At 34.6% G+C, this 16,901-nt stretch overlaps 1 protein-coding gene across 1 annotated transcript in view; it reads right to left on the minus strand.

Moving 5' to 3' along the window:
• LOC149801136 (uncharacterized) overlaps positions 1-15,472 on the minus strand; it is an 18,706-nt gene extending 3,234 nt beyond the window's left edge. Inside the window, exons 1-2 of the mRNA XM_089955162.1 lie at positions 14,777-15,472; positions 1-1,102 (exon numbers count right to left, since the gene is read on the minus strand). The exon at positions 1-1,102 is cut by the window's left edge and continues 3,234 nt beyond it. Coding sequence (XP_089811288.1) covers positions 210-1,102; positions 14,777-15,032 — 1,149 coding nt within the window. The 5' untranslated portion in view covers positions 15,033-15,472 and the 3' untranslated portion in view covers positions 1-209. The remainder of the gene's footprint in view (positions 1,103-14,776) is intronic.
• Between the last annotated feature and the right edge of the window lie 1,429 nt (positions 15,473-16,901).

Genomic DNA, 16,901 nt, shown 5'->3' on the forward strand with positions numbered 1-16,901 from the left:
ATTTATTAACTTATGTAAAACTGAAGAATATATGTTTTGGATAACATTCATTAAATTTCAAAATTAGTTGCTTTGGAAAGGAATCAAAGCAAACAAAGAGACCAACTATTAAGAAACTAATTTTATATGCTGTTAAAGTATGAAAATAATGTATAAAAAGATGAAATTATACCATTGCAAATGAAAATGAATGAATATGGTTCATGTGCTCATGGAGATTTGAATTTCACCGACACTTTCATACTGTCCAAAGATAATGCTTGTGGCTGCGCATTCGCAGTGTCCTTCTGTACCCAAGATGATGCTATATTCCAAATCTGTTCCTTCTCTTTGATTTTCTTTTGCGATTTAAACACGTCACGTCCTTTTTCCTTATGGAGAAGCCGTAGCCGATTGTACACCTCGTTCTGTGTGTACACTATAGGTTCATTGAATAACACCCTTGAATCTAAAACAGCGCCGTAACCATATGATTTATCATCATTAAATATTTCGTCTGGATATGAAAGGATTATTTTCTCGATTTTAGCAGGAGCTATCAGTGAGCGAGGATGGACCTCAATTTTTGGAAAGTTTACCTTCTGCTCCTGTAGAATATTCCTTCTTTCTCGCACCTTTATGCAGTCGAAACAGAAGCTTGGTCCCAGAACCTCACAGTGCACATGACTATCAGCTGACTTGTCAAAACTATTTTCCCGGTTACACATAGATATTTGTTTATCTGTAAACAAAGCTCCTTTTCGTCTAATGTCATCTGCGCTTACAACTCTATCCCTAATTCGGTTATCATACTTGGAAAACTCGGCGTTGTTCACTCGTTGCAGGGTAGCGCTTCTGGTGAGCAACCATCTTGTTTCCGGTCGGGAACTAGCGGAAGTTTGAAATGACTGGCGTTCTATGATTTCGCGGGGTTTCAGCTTTTTATTCATGCACATCTCTGCCAAAATTTTAGCATTAGTCCTAAACATCGCTTTTTCTACTTGTTGGTCAATTCGACTATCAGGTACTATGTGGCCAAGTGGTCGTTGCTTTCTGCTTTGTAGTGAAAACATCCTGTCTTCTCTGATTTTCAGTTTTGGGGAAAACCTGTCCACTACATGTTCTGAAGGGAAGACAAAATCAGCATTAACATATTACTCTTACGTTAATAGCATGCACATTAGTACAATATTTCCACATATAAATGGCTAAAATAAAATAAAGAAAGTTTCAAATGCTAACTTATGTGTCTTCTGCTACGAAAGCAAAGCAGATTAGTCATTAAACCGAAGATGTGTCTGGTCGATTCTTAGTCTCGTAGGCACTCAAAACAATTATTATGAACTGTAGTAGAAATGGAAGGGTGGAAAAGGAAAATAAAAAGATTATGTTCTACAATGTCACTTTATAAAATGACCTTTCAGGACACTGGATGTATGTACATTGCTTAAAACCGATAAAGGCCATTGTACCCTTTTCAAAACAAAAGCGTTTCGCCAAAATGTGAAACAACTACGGCATATTACATGCAGGGTCTATATACATCGCAATATGAATGTCCTTGGCTTCGGAGCTAAGGATAATTCAAGTTTTGCAGCTTGAGTTTGAGTATTCTTTAAATGTACTCTTCTCCAAATTGTAATCTCAAGCCATTTTCTTCCTCTACAAATACTTCACGGAGTTCCAATGCAATAAATTCCGCTAATTGGTAAATAAAGAGTCGATTATATGTATATTAAGCCAAAAGACAAAATGTTTACGCACGAATTAGCTACACCTTATTACACCTTATTAGCGCACGTATTTTTCAAAACCTTTCTGATTTATATACTGAAATTTTTCTGTATAGAATGTGCACCCATATGCGAACAGTGTTGACCTAGGTCCACAAGACGCATAATGTGCCTGCAGATGTAAGTCGCCGCTGATTGCATGAATTTACAAGTGGAATGTACATCTTGGACCCAGATCTCTCATGGCATGATACAATGGTGTGTGTGTGTGTGTGTGTGTGTGTGTGTGTGTGTTTGGACTTTTTAACGTAGCTTTAAAAATAAAAACAGTCATATCGCTACCATGTCTGCAGTGTTGCATTTTATACTGATGTCTAGCACTGGGACATCATGCCGCAGACATACAGCATGATGTTCCACCCAGTCACATTATCCTGACACCAGGCCAACCGGTCCTAACACCAACCTCTTAATGCTGAGCGCCAAGCAATGCAGCTGCAAGTACCATTTTTGTACTTCTTTGGTATGACTCGGCCGGGGTTCGAACCCGCGAACTCCCGCATCCAAGGCGAACGCATGAGACAACGGTAAATCTGTGTCTACATTGTTTGCAGCTGGATTTTTTATACATGACAAAATGAGTTAAAGTATTCGACGTTCTTTCTTCGACTATTCATGACGCATAGCTTCTCATCAGCATCCACTAATTTAATGACTGGACTTGAGATTTAGTTCTATCTGAAACACGGTTATATACTATAATCAAAAGAGTTTGGATACGGGTTCCTTTTAGCGCAAGTTATGGGGTAGTTTCTTTTATAGAATAACGTCTTATAGGTATTAGAACGATCGTTCAACAATTGAATTGAAACCAGAATCGAAAGAGATGAGATAAAATAAATTAGATTATTATAACGACAACGTAGATTTATCCATTAATATTCCCCATTGTAATGTTCGTGTCAGATTAGTTCGCACTATACTGACAAAGCATGCACAATCAAAATGTCTATCTGAGATAATTGTTAATAACCTGTCTGGAACGAGTTTGGGGGCCAAAATCTTACCCCTACCATTGATTGACATGAGTGACAACACACGCCTAGTTCCATTTGACCTCTCCAATTCGAAAACCAATTGCTCCAATTAAACATTCAGGCTTAGCAAGCTCTTCGTCATGGGAATAAAAGAACTTACAAAACAAATATTTAACGCAAAATCTACAAAAAAAAAGTCTATAATACATGCATCCTGTATTTCGAATATTTGAGACTGGTTTGTACGGAACTCAGTTTTCACTTTGAAAACATAAATTGTCTCTAAAAATCTAACATCGTGTACATGCATTCATTAAAATGGATTGTATTATATCTTCGATCTCTCCACTTCAGTACGTGCACATGACCGAACGCACGAATGCACACAAAGTTTATTTTGGAGAAAATTTGTTGCTAAAATGTAATTATGATTAAATCAGGTTAAAGAGATATACTGTATTAATCTCAGGTATAATATATATTTATTAATATCAGGTATAATATATATTTACAATTTTCTCATCAATACATATATACATATCTGCCATGTCTGAGCCTGTTTGTACGCATTCCTTCTTGTTACTCTATCCATGGAAACATTTGTATTACTAGATCACGCAAAAACACGTCTTTTTTCTATAAAATTCTACTCTAGTATTACAACAACAACATAAACCTTTTGTTTCTTACCTTAAATTCCTAACGTAAACCAGCTATTGTCGTAAATTCACTCTGTCACATTCTCACTCAACAACCATACGCAAGGCTGTTTATTTGAAAGAGACATTTTGGTATAGATAAATTCACTAAAATATACTATAACCACTTTCTTAAGTGGAAATAGTCCGTACCCTGTCAATTATGATAATGCTATTGACACAGCTGCCTATACAAGCAAACGTCTAGTTTATACATTGATAAAGAAAAGCCGACCGCTTTTATAATGGGAATGATAAATACAGACGGTAAGTGTTTAATAGCTAGGGTCATTTTTCAACGGTAGGGCTAGATTATTTGAAGCCTATAGATTTTTGAGTAGCTAAAATCGTAAATCACCTGAGTTATATTTCTTTCATCTAATAAATGTCTATCAAATGCACATAATCTTCCAAACCAAATATTTTGTGTTCGCTTTTATACAAATTATGCTTACGGATAAATGAGTCATGAAGCATATCAAATGTAATCGTAAGCTTTTGTACTCAGCCGTTGATCAATGCCATCATATTTCTTTCTATATGTGTGGGAAGCACATATATATATATATATATATATATATATATGAATTGTAAATGAATTGCTAAGAGTCATGCGTTTAGATTGCTTTCAATTTTTAACTATATTACACACTTGCTTACATTTAGTATATTTATAGATACTGCTAGTTCATATACCAATTACCACTATAAATGTTATCGCATTTTCGTAACTAACTGCAGACTGATTTTAACACAAGAATATACGAAATAAAAATCAGAAATAGGAATGAATCCGAACTTGGAATGAATTAATTGCCCAGTTCTCTCATTACATACACTCTTAAGGCCTACAATTTATTTTCCCCCTGCTCACTACGTGATATTTTGCAATCTATCACGTCATAAAAGAACCCACCTGACAGATCTATCCTATGAGAAATTAATTTAATTCTTTTTAAGGACCCACCTGATCGACCCATCCAATGGGAAATAACCCAAAACTCGCAAACAGGTTTATTATCAGTATTATTATTAATGATCGTAAACACATATTTGTAGACCCTATGCAATCTACATGCACTATTAATATATTAAAATATAACTTTTACACGTGTACATAAATTAGCTATATAATATCTTGTTTATAGGTGATCACTACAATTTACTCACACGAACAAAACTTACACGCCAGATAGATACAGTCATGTACCAAAAGCAACACAAAGCATATATATATATATATATATATATATATATATATATATATATATATATATATATATAAGAAAATGAGGTGGATTCAGTATAGTATTACAATATCTTTTCCTAAAAGAAAGAGATTTGGTTTGACTTATATCCTAAAAATCAGCCATATTCGTCACCAATGCATTGAAGTTCTTTTTCTGTGCCAGAGTTTTTCTCTCATATTTATTTTACAAAAAGCAGGTATTCAGAATTTCAGAACAGATTCGTTTTAACTCATTAACCCCTGGCACCACGTCTATGCGTCGGAAGGTAGTACCCGAATTCCGAACTCTGTACCGTCAAGGTTATTTAAGATACACAAAAGTGTGTGGTCTTACAAAAAAGTAGACAGATGTAGATCTACAATGATACCAAATAATCTGGACTTTCTACTTGTAGTTTTTCTTTACACCAAACATTTGTCCGTTGTTGGAATCAGATTTTGTGTTCAGATTTTAGACGTTTTGGCCGGAGATCTAAGGCAGACTGGTCTGTATTGCACACAGAAGGTGGGCCTTTGCAAAAAGTAGGATAATTTGGGGGATTTTGAGTAAAACGTGGCCAGGACACAAAAATGATGGGTCGAATAAGACAAAAAAGAACTCCAACTGGTTCCAATAAGATAAAAAAGAACTCCAACTTATACACTGCTACACAAGCGCGAGCCAAATAGCCAATAAAAAAACGACGTTTTTAACACAACTAAGGATCAGGCTGAATGAAAATCTCATGAAAGCAGGTGTATTTGGATGAATTCAGAATAATGCCCCAAAATCATTTCCTACCCCCATTTCAGGCGAAAATAACAAAAATCTCCAGGTTTTAATGAGTTAAATACTCCCTAGTGTCTAAGTCTGGTACATGGTTGAAGTAATTTTAAAACTTTCATGGAGCACACATCAAGCTCTGACACGATTATTCATCTCATCATTCTCTAGTTGAGCCATTATAGTTGCCAAAAAAGTGTAGTTTAAACAGATGAGCCATTATAGTTGCCAAAAAAGTGTAGCTTAAACAATTGAGCCTTTATAGTTGCAAAAAATTGTAGTTTTAACAGCTGAGCCATAATAGTTGCCGAAAAGTGTAGTTTAAACAGATGAGCCATTATAGCTGCCAAAAAAGTGTAGTTTTAACAGCTGAGCCATAATAGTTGCCAAAAGGTGTAGTTTAAACACTGGAGACTTTATCGTTGCTAAAATAAGTGTAGTTTAAACAGTTGAGCCGTTATAGTTGTCAAAAAGTATAGATTTAACAACTGAGCCTCTGCAATTGCCAAAAAGTATAGTTTTAACAGTTAACCTTTATAATTATCAAAATGTATTTTTTTAACAGATGAGCTTTTATAGTTGCCAACAAGTGTTGTTTTAACAGTTGAGCCGTTATAGTTGCCAAAAGTGTCGTTTTAACAGTTGAGCCTTTATAGTTGCCAAAAAAGAGTAGTTTTAACAGTTGAGCCATTACAGTTGCAAAAAAGTATAGTTTTAACACTTGAGACTTTATGGTTGCTAAAAAAGTAAAATTTTAACAGATGAGCCTTACTAGTTGCTAAAACAAGTGTAGTTGTAACATTTGAGCCATAATAGTTAACACAAAATGTAGTTTTAACTGTTGAGCATTAATAGTTGCCAAAACAAGTGTAGTTTTAACAGCTGAGCCTTTGTAGTTGCAAAAAAGTGTAGTCTTAACAGATACGCCTTTATAACTGCCAAACAAGTGTAGTTGTAACAGCTGACCCATTATGGTTGCATACAAGTGTAGTTTTAACAGTTGAGCCTTTATAGGTGCCAAAATGTGTAGTTTTAACAGTTGAGCCTTTGTAGTTGCGAAAAAGTGTAGTTGAAACAGTTGAGCCATTATAGTTGCCAAAAAGTGTAGTTTTAACAGCTGAGCCTTTATAATTGCCAAAAGTGTCGTTTTAACACTTGAGCCTTTATAGTTGCCAAAAAGAGTAGTTTTAACAGTTGAGCCTTTATAATTGCCAAAAAAGTGTCGTTTTAACATTTGAGCCGTTATAGTTGCCAAAAAGAGTAGTTTTAGTTGAGCCTTTATCGTTGCTAAAAACAAGTATAGTTTTAACAGATGAGTCTTGCTAGTTGCTAAAACAAGTGCAGTTGTAACAGTCCAGCCTTTATAGTTGTCAAAAAGTGTAGTTTTAACAGTTGAGTCTTTGTAGTTGCCAAACACTGTAGTCTTAACAGATGAGCCTTTATAGTTGCCAAAAAGTGTAGTTTAAACAGTTGAGCCCTTATAGTTACCAAAATAGTGTAGATTTAACGGCTGAGCCTTTGTAGTTGCTAAAATTTATAGTTTTAACAGTTAAGCTTTAAAAGTGCCAAAAACAACCCTATTAACAGCTGAGCTTTTATAGTTGCCAAAATGTCTCGTTTTAACAGTTGAGCTTTTATAGTTGCCTAAAAAAGAGTAGTTTTAACAGTTGAGCCTTTATCATTGCTAACAAAGTATAGTTTTAGCAGATGAGCCTTACTAGTTGCTAGAACAAGTGTAGTTGTAATAGCTGAATCTTTGTAGTTGCCAAAAAAGTGTAGTTTTAATAGATGAGCTATTAAAGTTGCCAAAAAGTGTCGTTTTAACAGATGAGCCGTAATAGTTGCCAAAAAGTGTAGTTTTAGCAGGTTAGACTTTGTAGTCGCCATAAAAGAGTAATTTCAACAGTGGAGCCTTTATAATTGCCAAAATGTCGTTTTAACAGTTGAGCTTTTATAGTTGCTAAAAAAGTTTAGTTTTAACAGTTGAGCGTTTGTTATTGCCAAAAAGGTTAGTGTTAATAGTTGAGCCCTAATAGTTGCCAAAAGTATAGTTTTAATATTTGAGACTTTATAGCTGCCAAGAAAGAGTAGTTGTAACACTTGAGCCTTTATAGTTGCCAAAAATTGTAGTTTTAACAGTTGAGCATTAATAGTTGCCAAAAAGTGTAGTTTCAACAGTTGAGCCTTTATAGTAGCCAAAAATTTGTCATTTTAACAGATGAGCCTGGATAGTTGCCAAAAAGTGTACTTTTAACAGTTGAGCATTTATATTTTACAAAATAAGTTTAGTGTTAATAGTTGGGCCTTTATATTTGCAAAATAGTGTCTTTTTAACAGTTGAGCCTTTATAGTTGCCAAAACAGGTGTAGTTTTAACAGATGAGCCTTAATGATTGCATAAAAATGTCCTTTTAACAGTTCAACCTTCATAGTTGCCAAAAAAGTGTAATTTTAACAGTTAAGTCTTTATAATTGCCAAAAAAGTGTAGATTTAACACATATGTCTTTCTAGTCGCCAAAAAGTGTAGTTTTAACACTTGAGCCTTTAACGTTGCCAAAAAGTGTAGTTTTAACAGATGAGCCTTACTAGTTGGCAACGAAAAATGTAGTTTTAACAGTTGAGTCTTTATAGTTGCCAAAAAGTATCGTTTTAACATTTGAACCTTTATAGTTACCAAAAAATGTGTAGTATTAATAGATGAGCCTTAATAGTTGCCAAACAAGTGTAGTTTTAACAGTTGAATCTTTGTAGTTGCCAAAAGGTGTCGTTTTAACAGTTGAGACTTTATAGTTGCCAAAAGGTATCGTTTTAACAGTTGAGCCTTGATAGTAACTAAAAAGGTATAGTTTTAACAGATGAGCCTGGATAATTGCTATAAAGTGTAGTTTTAACAGAAGAGCCTTAATAGTTGCCAAAAAGTGTAGTTTTAGCAATTCAGCCTTTATAGTTGCCAAAAAGTATAGTTTTAACAGTTGAGCCTTTATATTTGACAAAGATGTTTAGTGTTAACAGTTCAGCCGTTATAGTTGCAAAATATGTGTAATTTTACCAGATGAGCCTTTATGGTTGCATAAAAGTGTAGTTTTAACAGTTGAGCCTTTATAATTGTCAAAAAGTGTCCTTCTAACAGTTCAGCCCTTAGAGTTGCCCAAAAATATGTAGTTTTAACAGTTAATCTTTACAATTGCCCAAAAAGTGTAGTTTTAACATATGAGTCTTTATAGTTGCCAGAAAAGAGTAATTTTAACAGTTGAGCCTTTATAGGTGCAACAAAGTGCAGTTTTAACACTTGAGCTCTTATCGTTGCCAAACTGTGTAGTTTTAACAGATAAGCCTTACTAGTTGGCAAAGAAAAATGTAGTTTTACCAGCTGAGCCTTTATAGTTGCCAAAGAGTGTCGTTTTAACATTTGAACCTTTATATTTACTAAAAATATGTAGTATTAACAGATGAGCCTGGATAGTTGCCAAAAATTGTAGTTTTAAGAGTTGAGCCTTTGTAGTTGATACAAAAGTGTAGTTTTAACAGTTGAGCCTTTATATTTGACAAAGATGTTTAGTGTTAACAGTTCAGCCTTTATAGTTGCAAGATATGTGTAGTTTTAACAGATGAGCCATTATGGTTGCATAAAAGTGTAGTTTTAACAGTTGAGCCTTTGTAGTTGCCAATAAGTGTCCTTTTGACAGTTCAGCCTTTATAGCCCATTTCATACCGAATTTAACCGAGTTGCTCCGTAATTATCCGAAAAACCTCCCCAGTTACTTTATACTCCAGCCAATCAAACGCTGGTGGGTACATGTACATAATAAAATGGCGCCCATTGTTGTTTAGAAATATTTCAGAAATAAAATTAACTAAATGATTGAAATTTATATGTAAATTATCCACATACTTTCAAAAACAAATCTGATAAACTCATATGAAACGCATTTTATTATAGTGACGTTTCGGATGCACAGAAATAGTTTGAACAACTTGCTCTTTGATTGCCAGGATTAAATTTGTTTACTTCGACACCGTTTCCTTACTTACATGTACATGTCCAGATGTAAATAGCTCAAAGCTACTCTCTCGTATGGGTTTGAAATCCTCCCTGGTTTCCAGAAAATAAGACAGGATGGTTCCAATATTAAATGTCGTCAATATCTGCGGCAGCATCGCTGTTGAATATGCATTTTTCAACTCGATAAACGATGTTGAAGTAGTTACAGAAGTTGATGCTGACACTGAAGCGTTAGCCATATTTTGCCCACCACCTATTACGGTCAGCTGACCACCCGCCACGTGATCAAAATTCCGAGCAAATTACGAAGTTCACCGAAGTCTGCATGAAATGGGCTATAGTTGCCAGAAAAAGTGTAATTTTATCAGCTGAGCCTTTGATGGTACAAAAAGTGTAGCTTTAACACTTGAGCCTTTAACGTTGCAAAAAGTGTAGTTTTAACAGATGAGCCTTACTAGCTGGCAAAGAAAAATGTAGTTTTACCAGTTGAGCCTTTATAGTTGCCAAAAAGTGTTGTTTTTACAGTTGAGCCTTTATAGTTACCAAAAATGTGCAGTTTTAACAGATGAGCCGTAATAGTTGCTAAACAAGTGTAGTTTTAACATTTGAGTCTTTATAATTGTAAAAGGTGTCGTTTAAACAGTTGAGCCTTTATAATTGCCAATAAAGTGTAGTTTTAACAGATTAGCCTTTATAATTGTCACAAAAAGTGTTGTTTTCACAGATGAGCCTTTATGGTTGCATGAAAGTGTAGTTTTAACAGTTGAGCCTTTATAATTGCGAAAAAGGTGACGCTTTAGCAGTTGTGCCTTTATAATTGCGAAAAAGTCTCGTTTTAACAGTTGAGCCTTAATAATTTGCCAAAAGTCTCGTTTTAACAGTTGAGCCTTTATTCTTGCCAAAAAGTTTAGTTTTAACAGTATTGTTTTTCATTCAAGAACATAACAATTGCCGGACAACCTTTACTTTATCTGTAGATTTTAATATTTTTGAAGTGGATCTTTTGTTAATATTGTATGACGTTACATGCCAATCATATTCGCAAGAAAATCCGATACATTTGCAGTAAAGGTACGTAGAATATATTAGTATATTAATACATATTCGTTCTTTAAACGAGTCCAGAGAATAAACATCAAAGAAAAGTCTTTTGTTTTTGCTGTCCTGCCAGGATCTATCACATTCATTGGTTTATAACAACGGAATGATAACTACTGCGATTAGGGGATACATGATTAATTCTCCCCTTCAAATAAATTTATGAAAAGAAAATCTTCGTTGCACCTCTCTACTTGCATTTGGTACACGTTTTATATTATCAGAATGACGACACCTCGAATAATTTTCTTGGTGCCGTAGGAAAAGTCCTAAATATTGCAAATCGTGCCTCCCTCCTAACTGCTTTGCAGTTGTATAATTGGCGTTTTACAATTGGCAAACGGTGTTATATTTTAATATATCATTGTGTACACATAGACATAAATAAATAAATTGGGGAAATCGCGATATCATAGCTTGCTTGGTAGATCTTTTACCTCAGCTATTCAATATGCACCCCAACCCACCCCATCCCCACACGCTTATACAGACCAGCTCATAGCGACTGTTCCGTTGTGTCATTGGGAAGGACATTTAGCTCTCATTTCTTCGGCATAATAGAGACAAAAAATAATGTGCTAAAAGTGACGTTAAAGCCGACAAAAGCAATAATAATACTATTGCCATTCCAGACAAGGCCATGAAAGATTATACAAGCATAAATTACAGTCTTCCATTCCAAAAGTTGTGCCTTCCTTTTATCAGAACTGAAATCTAGTCGTTACATATATCAATAGGATGTAAAAGCTATGCCGTATGTAACATTTTTTTCTTCTTCTTCAAAAAAAATAATTAATTAAATAAGGAAGGGCTTATTGATTTCTCAGCGCATCTTTGCCACACGTGCTCTCCCAATACGGTTGAGGATCTGAAAGGTGTCCTCGAGCGAGACAGAGGTACAAGGTTCTTGACCCGAGTACAATGTTCTTGTAGTTCTTCGCGCATTAACGCCAAGAACCTTGTTAGAGAGTCGCAAAGGACCTCTAGTTTAGGGTTGAGAACACAAACCACCTATGAAGCGGCAGTAAACAAGTACAAAGATGTCAGAACATGCGGAACGTTCATCCATGTTTTTTTGTTCCAAGATCAGCTCTCGGACCCGGTCATCTGGTCACTTAACCACATGCTGCCACTCTGCACCGAACGAACCCAATAGCCAAGGAAAACAACAGCTTAGTTACAAGTGAATCTTTGTAGTGATAGAAAAAGGAACGGTGGGAAAAACAATGTATTAAGGTCATTAAGAGCTTCACTGCCCTTCAACTGAGAGATTTTATCCTCTTTTGATACTTGGAACTTTAATAAAAAAAATTTGTTTAACAAAACAAACTCTTTTTGTTGAGTCCATCATTTCATTAAGCAAGTGAACACACTTTTTCATTGAACTTAAATTTAAATGATAATATTACTACGTTGTATTGAGGGACAGACAGACGGACGTTTTTGCTATGTCCAATTTTTACCAGAGTTGGGTCAAAGAAAGGTAAATTAATGTATCGTTTTCTCAGGGACCTCGCGGCTTGTCCACTTACTTACACCGAATGAAATTAAAGAAAAATATTGATAAAATTTCCGTGAAATGATTTTCTTTCAAATATTTTCAATTCTAAATGCAGCCTTCCACTACTCCATGCAAACATTATTGTATCCGTTTTCATTGAAAGGGACCATATTGTCTAATTTCAATGCCACGCCATTATTTTTGGAACTCAAAATACCTACGGGTCATCACCAATAATTTGTATACCAATCGTAATGTGTAATTTAATCAACATGCGTCCAAGGGACCTAGAGTGTAATTTAATCAACATGCGTCCAAGGGACCTAGACTGAGATGTTGTGGGATTAACATGAGCCAAACGGTTTACTTGGAATGGAAATGGACACGATAATGTTGGCATGGAGATGTAAAAGTTATTTTTTTTAAAAATCTGATGAAAGAATCAGTCTCAAAGAAGGTTTGTCAATACTGTGCTTTTATTTAATCACATGCATATTGGTGTACAAGCCGCAGAGGGTTCCGGAGAAAACTAGTTCACTAGGTTCATAGTTTGAGAAATTTCAATTTTCGTGTAACCTAGTAATACCATAATGACTTCAAATGGTATCTGCGTCCACACCTAGGCTTTAAAAGCGTTTTCATTTAATTGTTATTTTACAAAGAGCCATTATGTAGTTACCTGCTCTATGATAATTGAATAACTAGAAAATGTAAAACGAAACAAAATAAAATAACACACCCATCCAAATAAACAACCCACAGCAAACAAACAAGCAAACGGACAAAAACTAAAACCAACACAAAACAAACATTAATAACCCCAACAAACAAACAGAAATAGAAGAGAACAAAAACAAAACAAACAAATAAAATAATAAATAAATCCAACACAGGCAAACTAAGAAATCAAAATCACTCCTCCCAATCATTATTCCAAGTTGGACCTAAATTAAGCCAGCCTTATTCAGTCTGTAGTTACTTAGCATTTAAAAACTGGTATGTTAAAACTAAAGTAATTAAGCAAATGTTTTTATAAGATAAAATTACTGCGGAACATCCAATTACAGGTGCCTCCATTAAGCAAAGACCCTTCTTATCCAGCTAAGGTTTGTTGTTCCTATCTCCTAATATTATCTTCATTTTCACCTTCCTTAAACAGTCACCTCCCTTATCCAAACAAACATTTACCATGCCGTTGGTGACTGCTTAAGAGGTGTTGCACTGTACTTTCCGTATTAAATATGTACAAAACTGAAACGCCCAAATTATTTTAAAAAAATATTATAGTAAGAAACCTGCCTTCTGTCAGTAAAATGCAACACTACATTGCCACCCCCACCCCTATTCTCTTAAAACAATATGATGATATTAAGACATATGTAACTTCTAACCTCATGATTTAATTAGTTAGCTAGAAAGAGTATTGAAATAAACATGTTCCGCTACTGTTTTAACTTAGACATGAATGAAATAATCAGGCATTTTGAAATTGGTTGATTGATTTGATTTACGTCGCGTGCGCCCAGTAGGGCATGTGGGACGGTATTTTGAAATAATGTAGCATTTAATATAAACTCTCTTGTGGATTGAATTGCAAATCAATTTCTATTGATTTTCCTATACTAATTATTGTGTCGTTTGTTAGGTATAGCAGAATATATTGTTATGTATATTAATTTATATTGTGTGATTGACCTTTGTTCGTGATTGAGGGTATATAGTTATGGCCTACATGATTTGTGTCATGTTTGTAAATTATAAATACGTTGTGTACTGATATTTGAGTTAGAGGTCTTGTCTTATTTACAAAAAGTTAGAAAGTTCTGGAAGATAACTTGTCCTGGTCCTTTTATTGTGTGTTAGGTTTTTATATAAGGTTGTGATAAAAAAAAAATAATTTCAACCTTAAGCTCAGTCTGTTGAATTGTTTTCAACTGTGTTCAGATATAACTGGAGATGAAACATTTATTAAAAAATATTGATTGGAGTTACAAAGTACTATCTGACCTTTTTGGGACTAAAACACTATTATTGTGAATCCATACAAAAACATTCTAAAGTATACAAATGTTATACATCAAGACTGTTGGTACAGCAACCTATAAATGTCTATGGTAAACTAGAACTTTCAATATCGGAATTCGTTCTGAACACTCTATCTTATTGAACTTGTGATATAACCTGTATAGCTATTTGGGATTCAATCAGACATGCGCAATAAAAATGAATATAATGGCGCCAACTACAAGTACCTTGAACGCCATTGTTTTAAAACTTCTAGAGCATATAATTACATATCGTGTTTTCCTAAATAGCTCGTTTACACAGCTTGGCTCGCGATAAACCTTAGACCAAACATGTGTGTCGATAGCAATTACCAGATAAATCGCTGTGGAAACATTTGATCAAGTAATGATCACGATGTATGATATCAACGGATTAGCACCTATAAATTGGCATAGTTCAGTTACTAGTCCTGCAGTCAATGTTTTCGCTGTGTACTATGGTGCAGCATGCAACACCAAATTTTACGATTTCTTAAGTGTTATAACTATTTCCTGAATATTGTATATAGGGATGACGTAATAATATGGAATACATATCTGCACGAAAAACTGGGAGCTCCTAATTTGCACATGATTCCTTGTTTCCTTCCCTACCTCCAAATTTTCTTGAAGGTAAAACTTATAACTACCCGAAATATAGATTTCTTACCGAACAACTTCGGATTTGATGTCCACTCGTCGTCCATAATAGCTGACCCATTTTCACTAGTCCGTGCATTTGGAGACCAACGATCACGTACGGGCCCTGAACTACGGGCTGGTCTTACTGCAGTTCTTTTCTGTTCTGTTTTATTTCGAAACTTCTGTGTAGAGCCTAGTGCTTCAGTGCCTAGATTACGTCTGTGCTCTTCAAAGGATACGCCCCCGAGATGGTCTTTGGGTGTGCCAGGCTGTTCAGTATTCATGGCAAGCCTTTAAGAATGTATGTAATCTTGCAATAGACCTCTTCATCCTAGTGAAAATGTAATAAATATTTTTTAAACATCGTCATATGGATTTAAATAGAAGTTAATGACACTAGTGCCATCAATATAGGCAATTTAACTTATTTCCCCTATTGAGCCTCCGTGCGTGGTTCTTCGCGATGTATCTCTATAACATCAAATCATGACGATAAAGAGGCGATAAGTTCTGAATCGTCATGTTTCGTTGAATCTGTCATTTTTTTGGTCCCTTTGTCACATTCGCTTTGAAAATCCCGAGTCTTGAATATTTTATGAAAGCGCACTCATACCTATACATTAACACATCTGCAACATTGTCCCCTATGCACACTATTAGCCTAATTACGTTTAAAGGATATATACTACCTGGGAACGTATCAAAATACCATAAATATGCTTCAGAAAGGATACCTGTTTGTTACGGTATTTATCGTGCCAATATTTGAACAGTGCGCTACCTTGTTGCTTGGAAAAGGAGCAATCTTGTGCATTATTTGTTGGGTTGTTTTTTTTCCCCACCGTACATACCATGAATGACGCTATTTCTTAAATAATTTGAACAAAATCCCGAACTTTGATTTTTCGATGGACTGTCTAAACAGCCATTGCTGATGCCCCGAAAAAATATTAAATCAATGCAATTGGGAATTTTTCAGTTCACCGTTATGTCAGATGCTTTGGTTACGCTCATTTTATATCTGATATACAGCACACGCCTATTAAATCTACCTGACTTACTCAATTGGATCAATTACTGTTTTAAAAATGGTCGCGGCTTGATCTTGTTTCCCGAAACTAATTTATTCTACAGTGTTGTAGTTTTTTTGCGGTTTATTTCGTATGAGATAAGACAGAGTTATTTTTTTCTTAATAAACGTGTTGGAACATACCTTGTGACGCTAATAGTTGCTAAAATAAATGATTTATAGTTACTTTTTTTCCAGTTCAATGTGGCCGGTATCGATTTTCCACTCTGTTGTCGAGTAATTGCTCTTACAAAGGATTTTAATGTTCAAGGGAAAGTGGCAATGCACAGCATTCTAGCATGCCTATAGTGAAACCAAACTTAGAGCTTAAGGGTTCACTATTGTACGGACTTTGCCAAGGTATTATTGTATATTGTTTCCGTTCATTACCGTATCCTAGTCACAAGGTGAAACCTATTTTATCACTACGTGACAAGGCCCAGACGTTTCCATTCTAAAAGAGTCATTGCCTCTATTCGACAGCTTCTCGTCCTCCTTAATAAAAAAAAAAGGATAAGATATTTCTAAAAAGAAGCAGGTGTACCTTGGATCATATTATGACGAAATAATTTACTCTAAGTACAATACGACAATGTTTAATTTGAATGATACATACGTTCAACACAGACAGTGGTCTGAATCATCATTTCTCCTAAACATTATTGTCCTAACGCTAAGTATATTAAAAAGGTGAAAATAAGGATGCTTTCCGACATAATTATTGAAATTAATCATATTTTATATATCTCATGCATTCATTGAGGGTCTGAAGATGAGCAAAACCTAATTGGAGGGTATTTAATATGTAATAGAGGCTCTAATCTTATCTGTGCTTAAATCATACTTGCATTACTTGCATTATTTGAAGTGTAATCTGGCCATCCCGAATTCTGCAATTGATATTATAGTGCGAGTTTTCTTTCTCGAAAAATAGCGGGATTGACATTTAACTTTGTTATCGGATCAGTTTATGCTGTGCATAAATAAATAAATATATATATATATATATATATATATATATATATATATATATATATATATATATATATATATATATATATATATATATATATATATATATGTG

The sequence above is a fragment of the Sinohyriopsis cumingii genome, chromosome 4 (assembly GCF_028554795.1).
Source record: "Sinohyriopsis cumingii isolate HCF-2022 chromosome 4, ASM2855479v2, whole genome shotgun sequence".
Lineage (NCBI taxonomy): Eukaryota > Metazoa > Mollusca > Bivalvia > Unionida > Unionidae > Sinohyriopsis > Sinohyriopsis cumingii.